Source organism: Coturnix japonica, chromosome 10 (assembly GCF_054131305.1).
Source record: "Coturnix japonica strain WE chromosome 10, WE-NBRP24, whole genome shotgun sequence".
Classification (NCBI taxonomy): Eukaryota; Metazoa; Chordata; class Aves; order Galliformes; family Phasianidae; genus Coturnix; species Coturnix japonica.
The window spans coordinates 2,825,200-2,841,299 of record NC_140672.1 but is presented as its reverse complement, the minus strand read 5'-3'; the positions used below and the strand labels follow the sequence as shown (position 1 = coordinate 2,841,299).

Sequence of the window (16,100 nt, the reverse complement as noted above, 5' to 3'; positions counted from 1 at the left end):
GCCAATTGTTGGATGTGTGAACACGTGTGGACTGTTCATTGCAAACAAGCCCTTGTAGTCTGGAGCCTGTTTGCTGTGCGGGAAGGGTGGGAAGAGGAGCCTGACATGGGCTAGTGTGAGAGCCAGGGCTGATCAATCACATCAAGCATTTGGCTTCCCATGTAGTTAATGGAGAGGAAATGGTGAGACCTTGTGTGTATTTCATAGCTCTCAGTGCCAGCGTGTATGTTAGGGGGTCATAAGAATCCGTGCTTTATGGCACTGGTCAGATGGGATGACATCCAGATGGGATAGCACTTCTTCTACCCCCTGTTTTGCTCTATGTGTGTTACCCTGCAGTCCCAGCCCTGCTCACAGCTTCCCATAGGGCTCACAATAAAAGCCAGCTGGGCTGTCATCATTCAGTGGCTCATATAAGGGTTCATTCAGGGCTCAAGCAATGCTTAACAGGCTGCATCAGCCCATGGATAAATGCTCCAGCACCTGAAACTCCCTCCTGCAGCAAGTTAAATCCAGGGCCTGCTATCCCTATTGGGACATAGAAGCCATAGTGTGGCCTTGCATTGAAAAGGAATGCATGCCAGTCAGTCCTGTTGTATATTTAATTAACTGCAGACCTAAACCAGCAATGCAGAAAGTCAAACCCACCGCTGGAAGCAGCCCCGTGTGCCAGAAGCCCCTCGGTGCTCCTGCATCCAGCAGCATTGACCTGTGTTCTATCCCCCCCTTCCTTGCAGGGTGCTGCAGCTGATGAACCTGACGGACTCACGGCTGGCTCAGGCCGGCAATGAGAAGTTGGAGCTTGCCATGCTGAGCTTCTTCGAGCAGTTCCGCAAGATCTATATCGGAGATCAGGTGCAGAAGTCTTCCAAGGTAATCAATTCCTTTGTGCCTTTTGCCAAGTGCAGTCGTAGCTTCGTGTTTTAGAATGAAAGCAGGTGGCACTTATGAGCCGTGCATGCTCTATTTCCTATTTCTATACAATGAACACTGCAAACCTTGAGCTGAAACAATGGGGAAGGAGCCTTAAACTTGAGATGTGGGTCTGGTTTTATGCACCAGCTTCATTATGTGAGTCCCTTAAGCCTACATACATGTGAAGGTCACTCCATGCATAGACCCAGGAGGAACCCAAGCTATTGTATATGTATATTGTATATGTGCCTGGTATTTAAGTGCAGATAAATAGCCATTCTCTATATTAGAAGGCAGTCATAGATGGACTGGACACTCAGTGCTTCTTCACATATGTAAAAAGACATTCAAAAGCATATAAAGAACACATCCTTATTTCAGAACGTGGTTCTCTTCCAGCAGCCCGTGGTTGCAAAGGGAGGGCAGGTTGAAATAAGGGGAGGGCAGGTTGAAATAAGGGGAGGGCAGGTTGAAATAAGGGGAGGGCAGGTGAAAATAAGGGAGGGCAGGTGAAAATGGAGCGATCCTCGATCATTAATTCATTGCTTTCTTGGTGGTTTCTAAGTTGCTCTTGTCTCCCCCCCAGCTGTACCGCCGGCTCTCTGAGGTCCTGGGGCTGAACGATGAGACCATGGTCCTGAGCGTCTTCATAGGGAAGATGTAAGTGTTGCTGTTTGCAGGCAGCCGAGGTTCCAGGGCTTGTTTGAAGGTGTAAATGTGGAATATGAGGGAGTGCTGCTGGCTCAAAGCTGTAACATCTGGCTACATGGGAGTATTACGGGCTGTGATGGAGGGTTTAAGTCACGCACAGGATTGATTTATCCACCGTGGATTCCAGCCTGGGCTCATTGCGGAGACACAGAACTGACCCGTACACCAGGATCGTGGATTCTTTTGTCAGTGTAAAAGCAGTCAGGGAGGGGGCAGCCTGCAGTGCCCTGACACTGGACTATTGCCATTCATCAGCCATAAAGCTCTGTGTGGAGGGGACCACGAGTTGTGCTGTTCAATGCCAGAGTAGCTCAGGTCCTTCCCCTTAAGCTCCCCCATTACAGACAGCTCTCTGGACCCAACCTATTGTCAATTAGCACGTCCCAGCTCCCCTTGGCTTCTCTAGCATCACCCCCTTGTTAAGTGCATGGGCCTTTGCTTGCCCTCACGTGCCTTGAGCTGCACGTTGTCAAGGGGTGAAGTGGCTCTCCTGGCAAAGAAGCAAGGGCTACTAGAATTCTGCAGCTGACAGTGGATGGTGCAGGTGCAGAATTGCAGGCGGCTGCATGTAGTCACTGCCGCAGAATTCTCTTACCCTTGCTGCAGAAACCAGCCCTGGAGTGCCACAGAATTCCAAGGGCCTGGGTATGGGCCAGTGTAGCTTGGGAGCCAAGTAGTGAAGATTATCTGAAGGATAATTTTCTAGTCAACCAAATGTAAGTACAGTGAATTTTATACCCGTATTTCGTGCCTTTGTAATGTCTGTTGCTTTCGGTGGAGGGTGGAGCCGATGATGGTGGGTGACTTTGGATTAGGATGATGCTCTGTTAGTTAATGGGAGGCTGAGCAAAGCATCTGACCCGGCCTGTTGTCCTCTTTTGTAGCATCACCAACCTGAAGTACTGGGGTCGGTGTGAGCCCATCACCTCCAAGACGCTGCAGCTGCTCAATGACCTCTCCATTGGATATCCTTTATGAAGAGCTGTGGGGTGCAGAACAGAGGGAAGAGCAACCGGGTGCTCAACTGGAACAGCAACGCTCTGCATCTCACATGGCTGAACTGCTTCAATTTGTGGGTACTGAGAAGATAGTGAGCGTGCAAAGCGCTCCATCCACGTGTCACTTAGATATGGAGTTAGAACCACAGGCTGCAGCATCATCCTGCTTTAACTCTGCAGCAGAACTGCTTTGCAGCTCAGCATCCACAGCCCTCATTGCTTTGCAGCCGTGCTCTGTTCGATGCTCTCCTATTTGTTCTCCCCGTTCAGAGTTTAAAAGCAAAATCCCTGCAGCTCTCTGCAGCAGAGATGCATGCGACTTGCTAAGAGTTGAAACAAACCGCAGAGAAACCTCCATTGCAGTGAATAAAGCAGACACCCCCCAGTTGTGCCCTAGGAGATGCATTGCATGCATTGCAGGGGGTGTTACAGTGAATAAAGCAGACACCCCCCAGTTGTGCCCTGGGAGGTGCATTGCATGCATTGCATGCATTGCAGGGGGTGTTACAGTGAATAAAGCAGACACCCCCCAGTTGTGCCCGGGGAGGTGCATTGCATGCATTGCATGCATTGCAGGGGGTGTTACAGTGAATAAAGCAGACACCCCCCAGTTGTGCCCTGGGAGGTGCATTGCATGCATTGCATGCATTGCAGGGGGTGTTACAGTGAATAAAGCAGACACCCCAGTTGTGCCCTGGGAGGTGCATTGCAGGCATTGCATGCATTGCAGGGGGTGTTACAGTGAATAAAGCAGACACCCCCCAGTTGTGCCCGGGGAGGTGCATTGCATGCATTGCATGCATTGCAGGGGGTGTTACAGTGAATAAAGCAGACACCCCCCAGTTGTGCCCTGGGAGGTGCATTGCATGCATTGCATGCATTGCAGGGGGTGTTCGTATACACTGAGTGCAGCTTCCTTAACCCCCCCCCCACGTACAGCAGCGTCAGGAAGCTGGTGAAGCTGAGCGCTGTGCAGTTCATGCTGAACAATCACACGGTGAGTCCTCACCTGTTTAACTGCTCCGTCTGCCCTTTGGAGCCGAGGGAACCCCCACTTGGATGCACTCGGTTTCCTCTCTTCCATCATATTCAAAGATGGGATCTCTCTGTTTATAGGGTTATAATGACATGGGAGGTTTCATCCCCAATGGGTTGGTGTGGGGCTGCTGTGTCCAGTGGGTGGCAGTCAGCACTGCTGCACGTGGAGCCAAAGGGCAGCAGGAACTGCTTGGGAAAGTGAAAGCCAATTTGTAATGCATCAGCTTCCATGGGGAGAGCAATGATAGGGAGGAAGGGCTGGGGTGGAAGGAATGGGATGGCAGCAGTGGGATTGCAGCATTGTTCCTATGGGATGGCAGCAGTGCTTCTATGGGATGGCAGCAGTGCCCCTGTGGGATGGGATGGCAGCATTGTTACTATGGGATGGCAGCAGTGTTACTATGGGATGGCAGCAGTGCTCCTATGGGATGGGATGGCAGCATTGTTACTATGGGATGGCAGCAGTGCTCCTATGGGATGAGATGGCAGCATTGCTCCTGTGGGATGGGATGGCAGCATTGTTCCTATGGGATGGCAGCAGTGCTCCTATGGGATGGGATGGCAGTATTGCTCCTATGGGATGGCAGCAGTGCCCCTATGGGATGGGATGGCGGCAGTGCTCCTATGGGATGGTAGCACTGCTCCTATGGGATGGGATGGCAGCACTGCTCCTATGGGATGGCAGCATTGCACCTTTGGGATGGCAGCATTGTTCCTATGGGATGGCAGCAGTGCCCCTATGGGATGGGATGGCAGCATTGCTCCTATGGGATTTGCAGCATTGCTCTTATGGGATGGGATGGCAGCACTGCTCCTATGGGATGGCAGCATTGCACCTTTGGGATGGCAGCAGTGCCCCTATGGGATGGCAGCATTGTTCCTATGGGATGGCAGCAGTGCTCCTATGGGATGGGATGGCAGCATTGTTCCCATGGGATGGCAGCAGTGCCCCTATGGGATGGGATGGCAGCAGTGCCCCTATGGGAGCTGCATTTGGATGTGGGGCTGCTGCTTCCCCATGCATGAAGGCAGAGCGAGCAGGGATCTGCCAGCAGGGGCTGTATTGCACAGCTGTGACACCATGAGTAAGAGGGGCGGGTGGCTGCAGTGTTCTGGAAGCAAAGCAATGCAAAGCAAGGCTTCCTCTTGGCTCTGGGCAGTTCCCATATGAATAGAGGCAGTGCAGTATATACTGGCAGCCAGGATATCACACAGCTTCATTCCTGCACAGGGTTAAGCAGGAGGGTGATGGATGCAGGAGCTGGTGGTTCCCCCTTTAACCTCTCTCTTCTGTTTGCAGAGTGAGCACTTTTCCTTCCTGGGCATTAACAATCAGTCCAACCTGACTGATATGAGATGTCGGACTACGTTCTACACTGCACTTGGGCGTCTTCTCATGGTGGATTTAGGTACTTGGCTCTTTGGGATCCGGAGCAAAGCAGTGACTGTGCTGTTTGGATGCTGGCTGAGCCCTATAAGCTCCTCCACAATGGAGGCCAGGATGGGAAAAGCTGATGGGGAGTGAGAAAGGAAGGGGAAGGAGCTCAAAGCTGGGACTGAGATGTTCCTTTGTCCAGCTCAAACCCAAGGGTTTGCTCTGAGCCTCTGCTATGAGCTGCAGTGATAGAGCAGCTGCCTGGCAGCTCTGGGTCCCCTTGCTTTATGCTGTGCTGTCTCAGATGAAGCAAACCTGCAGGGATGTGCAGTCTGTTTCCTCCCAAGTTCTGTCTTATTACAGGAGAAGATGAGGATCAGTACGAGCAGTTCATGCTTCCCCTGACAGCCGCCTTCGAGACCGTGGCACAGATGTTCAGCACAAACACATTCAATGAACAAGAGGCAAAAGTAAGTGGGGCACAGGATTCTCCTTTCTGATAAGACAAGGCTGGGCTGTGGTGGCTGCTTTCCTTTATCACATGGGGAAGCAGTGATGCTCTCTGTGCTCCTCAAGGTCTAGTTGTATCTGTGCTCCTCTAGTTGTAGTTCATAATTAAAGGCTTATCAGCCCACCTTCCTTCTGCTGGGAACAGAATACCCCAGTGTTATCACTACCCTGGCTCAGCTTAAAGGAGTTTTCTTGCACCTGGGAGGATGAACCGTCCAACTGGGCTGGATTGGGACAACAGGATGCAGCTGGTGGGGCTGGAAAGGAACAGATCCATTAATGTGTCTGTGTTTTAACCCTTTGTTTCTTTTGCAACGCAGAGAACTTTGGTTGGTTTGGTGAGAGACTTGAGGGGAATCGCCTTCGCCTTCAACGCCAAGACCAGCTTCATGATGCTGTTTGAGTGGATGTATCCTTGCATTCGGTGTCTGTTGAGCCCTCCTGATGGTGTCTGCATCCCAATGCTCTGCTCTTCCTGCTGGGGTTTGTTGCATCCTAATGCTCTGCTTTTCCTGCTGGGGTTTGTTGCATCCCAATGCTCTGCTTTTCCTGCTGGGGTTTGTTGCATCCTAATGCTCTGCTTTTCATGCTGGGGTTTGTTGCATCCCAATGCTCTGCTTTTCCTGCTGGGGTTTGTTGCATCCCAATGCTCTGCTTTTCCTGCTGGGGTTTGTTGCATCCCAGTGCTCTGCTTTTCCTGTTGGATTCTGGCTGGGTTTTGCTTGGCTGCTGTAACACTTGTCCTGTCTGTAAGCTCTGACTTGCTCCATGTCAACACAGGCATCAGCTCAGAGCTGAATTATTGGGGTTTTTTCCAAGCAGACCCCCAGAGGTTTGACCTGTAAAGCACAATGGCTGTTAATGGAGCGTGTGCATCTCAGCACCAACGAAAGCTTTCCTTGTGCTCACTGTTTGGTGCTGTAGGTCAGCTGTCTGTTGCTCTGATGGATCTGTTTTGCCCCAAAGCCCTTTAGGTTCTGCTTTGTCCAAGAAGCACACACACAATTCATTGAACCCAAGGCACCGGCTCAGCCTTGTTCCCAAAGCTGCCTTGCCAGGCTTGGATGCAGCACACAAAACAGGCCTTAAGGTACAAGTTATAACCTTTCTTCTCCACACAAAGCTCCTTAGCTTTCACCCCACAGATACCCATCCTACATGCCCATCCTGCAGCGGGCCATCGAGCTCTGGTACCACGACCCAGCCTGCACGACGCCTGTCCTCAAACTGATGGCAGAGCTGGTCCATAACAGGTAGGAACCTCAATGGCTGCAGGCTGCCAGAGATGGGTCTGGCTGCTGCTGCAGAACACAGTGAGGGTGTTGATACCCCTGTTGTGTTTGCTTTGCTTTGGTTTGCTTGTACTGGGAGGGGGGAAACTTGGCATTGCTTTAGCAGCTGATAGGTCACCAAGTGAGACCAAGGGATCAATAAATGTGCTGAGTTTGTTCAGCTCGTGTTTGGTAAGGATGGCACCATGAGATGGAGGCAGGAGAGCTGTGTTAGTCTGCAGAACCCATGTTTAAATGTCTCCTGGCAGGAGATGACCACTTGTGCTTTAAGCCATGCCCCCCCATAGACCCCACAGCCCCCATACACCCCCTCAGCCCCCCACATACATCCCACAGCCCAATCATACCCCTCAGCCTCCATCATACCCCACAGCCCACCCATATACCCCACAGTCCCCCATCATAACCCACCATATACCCCTCAGCCCCCCCATGTACCCCTCAGCACCCCCCATATACTTCTCAGCCCCCATCATACCCCTCAGCCCCCATATCATACCCCTCAGCCCCCATCATAACCCAAAGACCCCCCATATACCCCTCAGCCCCCCATATACTCCACAGCCCCCCCATAGACCCCTTAGCCCCCATAATATCCCTCAGCCCCCCATATACCCCTTGTCCCCCCCCATATACCCCTCAGCCCCCATATATCCCACAGCCCCCATCATGCTCCACACCCCCACATCATCCCCCTCAGCCCCTCCCCAGACCCCTCACAGCCCTTCCCATATACCCCTCAGCCCCCATCATACCCTACAGCCCCCCATACCCCACACAGCCCCCCATACACCCCCTCAGCCCCATCATAGCCCTCAGCCCCCATCGTACCCCACCATATACCCCACAGCCCCCCTATAGACTCCTCAGCCCCCATCATACCCCTCAGCCCCCCCCACATACCCCCACCCCACCATCATACCCTTCAGCCCCCCTATATATCCCTCAGCCCCCATCATACCCCACCATATACCCTACAGCCCCCCATCATACCCCTCAGCACCCCCATATACCCCTCAGCCCCCCTATATATCCCTCAGCCCCCATCATACCCCACCATATACTCTACAGCCCCCCATCATACCCCTCAGCACCCCCATATACCCCTCAAGCCCACCCCCACGCCCCCCCATAGACCCCACAGCCCCCATACATCCCTCAGCCCCCCACATACACCCCACAACACCCCCCCATATCCTTCAGCCCCCCCATATACCCTACAGCCCCCCATCATACCCCTCAGCCCCCCAATATACCCCACAGTCCCCCATCATAACCCACCATATACCACTCAGGATACCCCCATCATACCCCTCAGCCCCCCTATATATCCCTCAGCCCCCATCATACCCCACCATATACCCTACAGCCCCCCATCATACCCCAATACACCCCACAGTCCCCCATCATAACCCACCATATACCACTCAGGACCCCCCCATCATACCCCTCAGCCCCCCCATATATATATTGACCACTTGTGCTTTAAGCCACAAGCTCTTTGCAGCACACAGGGACCTCTGACGCCATTCAGCCCATTCACAGCCTGTGTGATGTGGAGGTGGAAGGTTGCCAGGGTGCAGCTGAGCCAGCTGAACACAGCCCTATAGGAAGGGGGAGCATTGTTAGAGCCCAGTGGAAAGGACACAAGGTTCAGCTGTGGTCATTGCTGAGCTCTTGGGAATCCCCAGTGTCAGCCCTGGCAGCTTTATGGCAGGACAAACCAGCCTGGAAAAATCTGCTCATATCATTCAGAACGTTGTGATCTATTCACTGCCTGCAGGGTTAGAAATGCCAAGCTCTGAACTTTAGGTTATGAATAGGAGCCGGTCAGCCCACCCTGCTCTGCTCTATTCCAAGCAGGATTTCCACCCTCAGCCTCATCGTATTCAATATACAGGGCCCTTTTCTTCTGCCTGTCTGTCCCAGAGCTCCTATTGCTGTTAGCTGCATGGAGCAGAGTGTGCTTGTGTTGTATGAGCTTTCTATCATAAATTCCCATTTATTCTTTGAGCTTCAGTTTCTTTGCTGTCTTCCCATCAGATCCCAACGGCTGCAGTTCGACGTGTCCTCACCGAACGGCATCCTGCTCTTCCGAGAGACCAGTAAAATGATAACTACGTATGGTGCGTCATGATAATGCTTAGGGTTTCTTTAATAGGACAGTGGTCAGGGCCTGGAACAGGCTGCACAGGGAGGTTGTGGATGCCCCGTCCTTGGAGGTGTTCAAAGCCAGGTTGGACGGGGCCATGGGCAACATGATCTATGGGGTCTCTATGGGGATCTATGGGGTCTATGGGGTCCCTATGGGATCTATGGGGTCCCTATGGGGATCTATGGGGTCTATGGGGTCCCTATGGGATCTATGGGGTCCCTATGGGGATCTGTGGGGTCTCTATAGGGATCTATGGGGTCAAGATCCTGGACAACCTGATCTAGTAAATGTGGATGTTTGGTGGCCCTGCCAGGCAGGAGGCTTAGAACTACTTGATCCTTGAGGTCCCTTCCAACCCGGGTCATTCTGTGATTCTATGGGGGCTATGGGGTTTATGGGGTCCCTATGGGGATCTATGGGGCCTATGGTATCTCTATGGGGTCCCTATAGGGATCTATGGGGTCCCTATAGGGATCTATGGGGTCTCCTGGGCAACCTGATCTAGTAAATGTGGATGTTTAGTGGCCCTGCCAGGCAGGGGAGTTGGAACTACACGATCCTTGAGGTCCCTTCTAACCCGGGTCATTCTATGATTCTATGGGGGCTGTGGGGTTTATGGGGACCCTATGGGGATCTATGGGGTCCCTATGGGGATCTATGGGGCCTATGGTATCTCTATGGGGTCCCTATGGGGATCTATGGGGTCTCCTGGACAACCTGATCTAGTAAATGTGGATGTTTGATGGCCCTGCCAGGCAGGGGGGTTAGAACTACGTGATCCTTGAGGTCCCTTCCAACCCGGGTCATTCTGTGATTCTATGGGGGCTGTGGGGTTTATGGAGTCTCTATGGGGGTCTATGGGGTCTCTATAGGGTTATGGGGGGGATATGGGGTCTCTATGGGGTTAATGGGGTCTATGGGAGGTTAGAACTACATGATCCTTGAGGTCCCTTCCAACAGGGTCATTCTGTGATTCTGTGGGGGCTGTGGGGTTTATGGGGTCCCTATGGGGATCTATGGGGTTATGGAGGTTATATGGTGTTATGGGGTCTCTATGGGGTCTCTATGGGGTTATGGGGTGGATATGGGGTTATGGGGTCTCTATGGGGTCTCTATGGGGTTATGGGGTGGATATGGGGTCTCTATGGGGTTAATGGGGTCTATGGGGGGTTGGAACTCCATGATCCTTGAGGTCCCTTCCAACCCAGGTCAGTCTGTGACTGTGTGTGTGCCCAGGTTGGGTGCAGGCAGCTCTGCCTCCCTCTGCTCCTCTGGATGGGGGGGAGGGTTTAAGTGCTTGACAGTGGGTCTGAGCTGGGGGGGCAGTTCAGGGCATTGAATCTACATTGAATCCTGGCTCATTCAATGGGAAAACATGGAGGGAAATGACAGCAGTGAGCAGGAAACCTGGCTGAGCCCCTTGGGAGTGTTCAGCCTGACCAGGGCAGGCCTGCAAAGCAAATGGGAAGCAGCCCTGTCCTTAGTGCATCCTGTTTCCATAGCGGTGTTGTCCCTGTTATGAGCACAGCCCTAATTGTCAGTTCATGGTCCTTAATTGTTGGCTGGGAATCAGTCTGCTGGGCCTGCCTGGGACTCCTCAGGGCTCTGCCTTTGTGCTTTGCCTGCACCAGGAGGGGATGGGATGGGATGGGATGGGATGGGATGGGATGGGATGGGATGGGATGGGATGGAATGGAATGGAATGGAATGGAATGGAATGGAATGGAATGGAATGGAATGGAATGGAATGGAATGGAATGGAATGGAATGGAATGGAATGGAATGGAATAGAATAGAATAGAATAGAATAGAATAGAATAGAATAGAATAGAATAGAATAGAATAGAATAGAATAGAGATGGGGTGGATGGAATAGAATAGGGATGGGATGGAATGGAATGGAATAGAATAGGGATGGGATGGATGGAATGGAATAGAATAGGGATGGGATGGATGGAATGGAATAGAATAGGGATGGGATGGGATGGAATGGAATAGAATAGGGATGGGATGGATGGAATGGAATAGAATAGGGATGGGATGGAATGGGATGGAATGGAATGGAATGGAATAGAATTAGAATAGAATAGAATAGAATAGAATAGAATAGAATAGAATAGAATAGAATAGAATAGAATAGAATAGAATAGAATAGAATAGAATAGAATAGAATAGAATAGAATAGAGATGGGGTGGATGGAATAGAATAGGGATGGGATGGGATGGAATGGAATGGAATAGAATAGGGATGGGATGGATGGAATGGAATAGAATAGGGATGGGATGGGATGGAATGGAATAGAATAGGGATGGGATGGATGGAATGGAATAGAATAGGGATGGGATGGATGGAATGGAATAGAATAGGGATGGGATGGGATGGAATGGAATAGAATAGGGATGGGATGGATGGAATGGAATAGAATAGGGATGGGATGGATGGAATGGAATAGAATAGGGATGGGATGGATGGAATGGAATAGAATAGGGATGGGATGGATGGAATGGAATAGAATAGGGATGGGATGGGATGGGATGGAGTGGAATGGAATGGAATAGAATAGGGATGGGATGGATGGAAAGGAATAGGGATGGGATGTGATGTATGGAATAGAATAGGGATGGGATGGGATGGGATGGAATGGAATAGAATAGGGATGGGATGGATTGGGATGGAATGGAATAGAATAGGGATAGGATGGATGGAATAGAATAGGGATGGGATGGGATGTATGGGATGGGACGGGACGGGACGGGACGGGATGTGGTCTTTCAAGCACTGACTCTTCTGTGCTCCTGCAGGGAATCGTATCCTAACGCTCGGGGAGGTCCCAAAGGATCAGGTCTATGCCTTGAAGCTGAAGGGGATTTCAATCTGCTTCTCGATGCTGAAGGCTGCACTGAGTGGGAGCTACGTCAACTTTGGGGTCTTCCGTCTGTACGGGGATGATGCACTGGACAACGCCTTGCAAACCTTTATCAAGCTTCTGCTTTCCATCCCTCACAGCGACCTGCTGGTAAGCAGCCATCGGGGTGAGCAATGAAAGGGCTGGAAGATGAGATGGGAAGGGAATATTTAACCATAGGTATGAGTGAACTGGTGCCACATCTCAGAGCCCTGCTTGGGGATATTACAGCTCCATGTGTGAGGGCTGGGACTGCACTGCAAGGCCTGAGCAGGACAATTAGCAAAGCTATTGCTTCTCTGCCTTGGATATAGGGCTGTTCTTCCATGCATTGGGTTCAGATTGGCACCTGATCCTGCACTTAGAGCACAGCTTGCTTGCTTGAAGGCATCTCAAACACTGAGCAGGGATGGATGGCAGCACGTTGCTCCCCGTCTCACAGCAGCAGCTTGAAAAGAAGCTGTTTCCATCTCTGCGATCTGATCTACTGGCTGCTGTCTGTCCCTGCTGCTCTCTATCTCTGCTCTCTATCCCTGCTGCTCTCTATCCCTGCTGCTATATCCCTGCTGCTATCCCTATCCCTGCTGCTATATCCCTGCTGCTATCCCTATCCCTGCTGCTATCCCTATCCCTGCTGCTATCCCTATCCCTGCTGCTATCCCTATCCCTGCTGCTATCCCTATCCCTATCCCTGCTGCTATCCCTATCCCTATCCCTGCTGCTATCCTTATCCCTGCTGCTATCCCCATCCCTGCTGCTATCCCTATCCCTGCTGCTCTCTATCCCTGCTGCTATATCCCTGCTGCTATCCCTATCCCTGCTGCTATCCCTATCCCTGCTGCTATCCCTATCCCTGCTGCTATCCCTATCCCTGCTGCTATCCCTATCCCTGCTGCTGTCTATCTCTGCTCTCTATCCCTGCTGCTATCCCTATCCCTGCTGCTATCTATCCCTGCTGCTATCTATCCCTGCTGCTATCTATCCCTGCTGCTATCCCTGTCCCTGCTGCTATCCCTATCCCTTCTGCTATATCCCTGCTGCTATATCCCTGCTGCTCTCTATCCCTGCTGCTATCCCTGCTGCTATCCCTATCCCTGCTATCTATCCCTGCTGCTATCCCTATCCCTGCTGCTATCTATCTCTGCTATCTATCCCTGCTATCTATCTCTGCTATCTATCCCTGCTATCTATCTCTGCTATCTATCCCTGCTGCTATCTATCTCTGCTATCTATCCCTGCTATCTATCTCTGCATCCCCAGCTTTGGCAGCAGGCAGCAGTCGCTCCCCATCAGGAGCAAGCAAAGCAATGGGGAAAGATGTTCAGACAGAGCAGCGTTGGAAGCTGTTGTGTTGGTGGAGCCTGTTTGGAAGGCAGGTGGTGGGAGAGAAGATGGGAAACGTGTTGGCCCATAAGTTCCACTGCAGGAAAGCTCTGTTAAATGAACGGGTTGGGGGCTCTATGGTGGGTTATGGACCAGCCAAGAGGCCTGAGTTTCTCCTTGTCTCCCTGCAGGACTATCCCAAGCTCAGCCAGTCGTACTATTCCTTGCTGGAAGTTCTTACCCAGGACCACATGAACTTTATAGCCAGTCTGGAGCCCCATGTAATCATGTATATTCTCTCTTCCATTTCAGAAGGCCTCACTGCACTGGGTAAGTAACTGCTCTCCTGTTAATGCTCATAGGGCTTTGGTTTGGGAGCAGGGAACAGGTTTTGGCTGCTGTTTGCAAACGGAGTGCATTGCAAATGGGGGCTGTCTGTAGAGTGCATTGCAAATGGGGGGTCTTTGCAAACTTAAAGACATTATAGCTGCATTGCAAATGGGGGGCATTGCAACTGGGGGGTGTTTGCAAACAGTGCATTGCAAATGGGGGGGTGTTTGCTGACTTAAAGACATAATAGGTGCATTGCAAATGGGGGGCATTGCAAATGGGGGCTGTTTGCAGACAGAGTGCATTGGAACTGGGGGCTGTTTGCAAACAGTGCATTGCAACTGGGGGCTGTTTGCAGAGTGCATTGGAGATGGGGGCTGTTTGCAAACAGAGTGCATTGCAGGTGGGGGCTATTTGCAAACTTAAAGACACAATAGTTGCATTGCAGTGCAGGCAGCATCCCCATCTCTGCCTCTTTCCTTGCAGACACCATGGTTTGCACGGGCTGCTGCTCCTGCTTGGACCACATTGTCACCTACCTGTTCAAGCAGCTTTCTCGCAGCACCAAGAAGAGGACCACGCCTCTGAGCCAGGAGAGCGACCGCTTCCTGCACATCATGCAGCAGCACCCCGAGATGATCCAGCAGGTGCGTGCATCCTCCTGCACTTAGCACTTAGCAGCACTGTGCTGCTATAGGATCGCATCGAAGCTGTGTCACCTCTAAGCTCCGTTTTCCCTCTTGCAGATGCTGTCGACAGTGTTGAATATCATCATCTTTGAGGACTGCAGGAACCAGTGGTCCATGTCTCGGCCTCTGCTGGGATTGATCCTGCTCAACGAGAAGGTGAGGTCCATAAGGTCCATAATAAGGTCCATGAGGTCCACAAGGTCCATAAGGTCCATATAATGTCCCTAAGGTCCATAATGTCCATGAGGTCCATAAGGTCCATAGTGTCCATAAGGTCCATGAGGCCCATAATGTCCATAAGGTCCATAATATCCATGAGATCCATGAGGGCCATAAGGTCCATGAGGTCCATAAGACCCATAATGTCCATAGTGTCCATAAGGTCCATAATGCCCATAAGGTCCATGAGGTCCATAAGGTCCATAAGAGCCATAAGGTCCATAAGGTCCATAATGCCCATAGTGTCCATAACGTCCATGAGGTCCATGAGGTCCATAAGGTCCATAATGTCCATAAGGTCCATGAGGTCCATAAGGTCCATAAAAGGTCCATATAATGTCCATAAGGTCCATATAATGTCCATAAGGTCCCTAAGGTCCATAATGTCCATAAGGTCCATAATGTCCATAGTGTCCATAAGGTCCATAAAGCCCATAAGGTCCATAAGGTCCATATAATGTCCATAAGGTCCATAAGGCCCATAATGTCCATATTGTCCATGAGGTCCATAAGGCCCTTAATGTCCATAAGTTCCAGGAGATCCATAAGGTCCATATAATGTCCATAAGGTCCATAATGTTCATAAGGTCCATAATGTCCATAAGGTCCATAATGTCCATAAGGTCCATAATGTCTATGAGGTCCATAATGTCCATATTGTCCATGAGGCCCATAATGTCCATAATGTGCCTTTCTGACGTGTCCCCCCCCCCCATATAGTACTTCTCTGACCTGAGGAACAGCATTGTGAACAGCCAGCCCCCCGAGAAGCAGCAGGCCATGCACCTCTGCTTCGAGAACCTGATGGAGGGCATCGAGCGCAACCTGCTCACCAAGAACAGGGACAGGTGAGGTGATGAGACCCCATGGGGTGATTATATGGGGGTAGGATGGGGGCTATGGGGGGGCTGTAGGTTATGATGGGGGGCTGAGGGGCTGTGAGGGGTCTGGGGAGGGGCTGAGGGGTCTATGGGGGGGCTGTAGGGTATGATAGGGGGCTGAGGGGTATATAGGGGGACTGAGGGGTATATGGGGTCTGCGGGGTCTATGGGGGGGGGCTGTAGGGTATGATGAGGGGCTGAGGGGTATATAGGGGGACTGAGGGGTATATGGGGTCTGCGGGGTCTATGGGGGGGGGCTGTAGGGTATGATGAGGGGCTGAGGGGTATATAGGGGGACTGAGGGGTATATGGGGTCTGAGGGGTATATGGGGGGGCTGTAGGGTATGATGGGGGGCTGAGGGGCTGTGAGGGGTCTGGGGAGGGGCTGAGGAGTATATAGGAGGGCTGTGGGGTATATGGGGTCTGAGGAGTATATGGGGGGGGCTGTGGGGTATGATGGGGGGTGCTGAGGGGTATATGGTGGGTTATGATGGGGGACTGTGGGGTATATGGGGGGGCTGTGGGGTGTATGATGGGGGGCTGAGGGGTATATGGGGGCTGAGGGGTATTATGGGGGCTGAGGGGTATGATATGGACTGGGGGATATATGGGGGAGAGCTGGGGGGTATATGGGGGGGGCTGTTGGGGTGTGATGGGGGGTGCTGAGGGGTATATGAGGAGTGGCTTGTGGGGTATGATGGGGTCTGTGGGGTATATGGGGTCTGAGGGGTATATGGGGGGCTGTGGGGGTATGATGG

The 16,100-nt window shown here is 51.8% G+C and overlaps 1 protein-coding gene across 4 annotated transcripts in view; it reads left to right on the top strand.

Annotated features, from left to right (window-relative positions):
- The window catches only part of XPO7 (exportin 7), a 34,161-nt gene extending 18,820 nt beyond the window's left edge, over positions 1 to 15,341 (top strand). For 3 of the 4 annotated variants that reach the window (XM_085510475.1, XM_085510474.1, XM_085510473.1), the window contains exons 14-16: positions 738 to 873; positions 1,502 to 1,575; positions 2,511 to 3,524. In XM_085510475.1, coding sequence (XP_085366601.1) covers positions 738 to 873; positions 1,502 to 1,575; positions 2,511 to 2,604 — 304 coding nt within the window. In that variant the 3' untranslated portion in view covers positions 2,605 to 3,524. Of the gene's footprint in view, positions 1 to 737; positions 874 to 1,501; positions 1,576 to 2,510; positions 3,525 to 3,557; positions 3,622 to 4,962; positions 5,072 to 5,400; positions 5,508 to 5,867; positions 5,957 to 6,692; positions 6,801 to 8,882; positions 8,966 to 11,796; positions 12,012 to 13,414; positions 13,554 to 14,039; positions 14,201 to 14,299; positions 14,399 to 15,181 lie in introns of those variants that run through there. The other variant, XM_085510476.1, reaches the window with a different exon arrangement.
- The last annotated feature ends 759 nt before the right edge of the window (positions 15,342 to 16,100 follow it).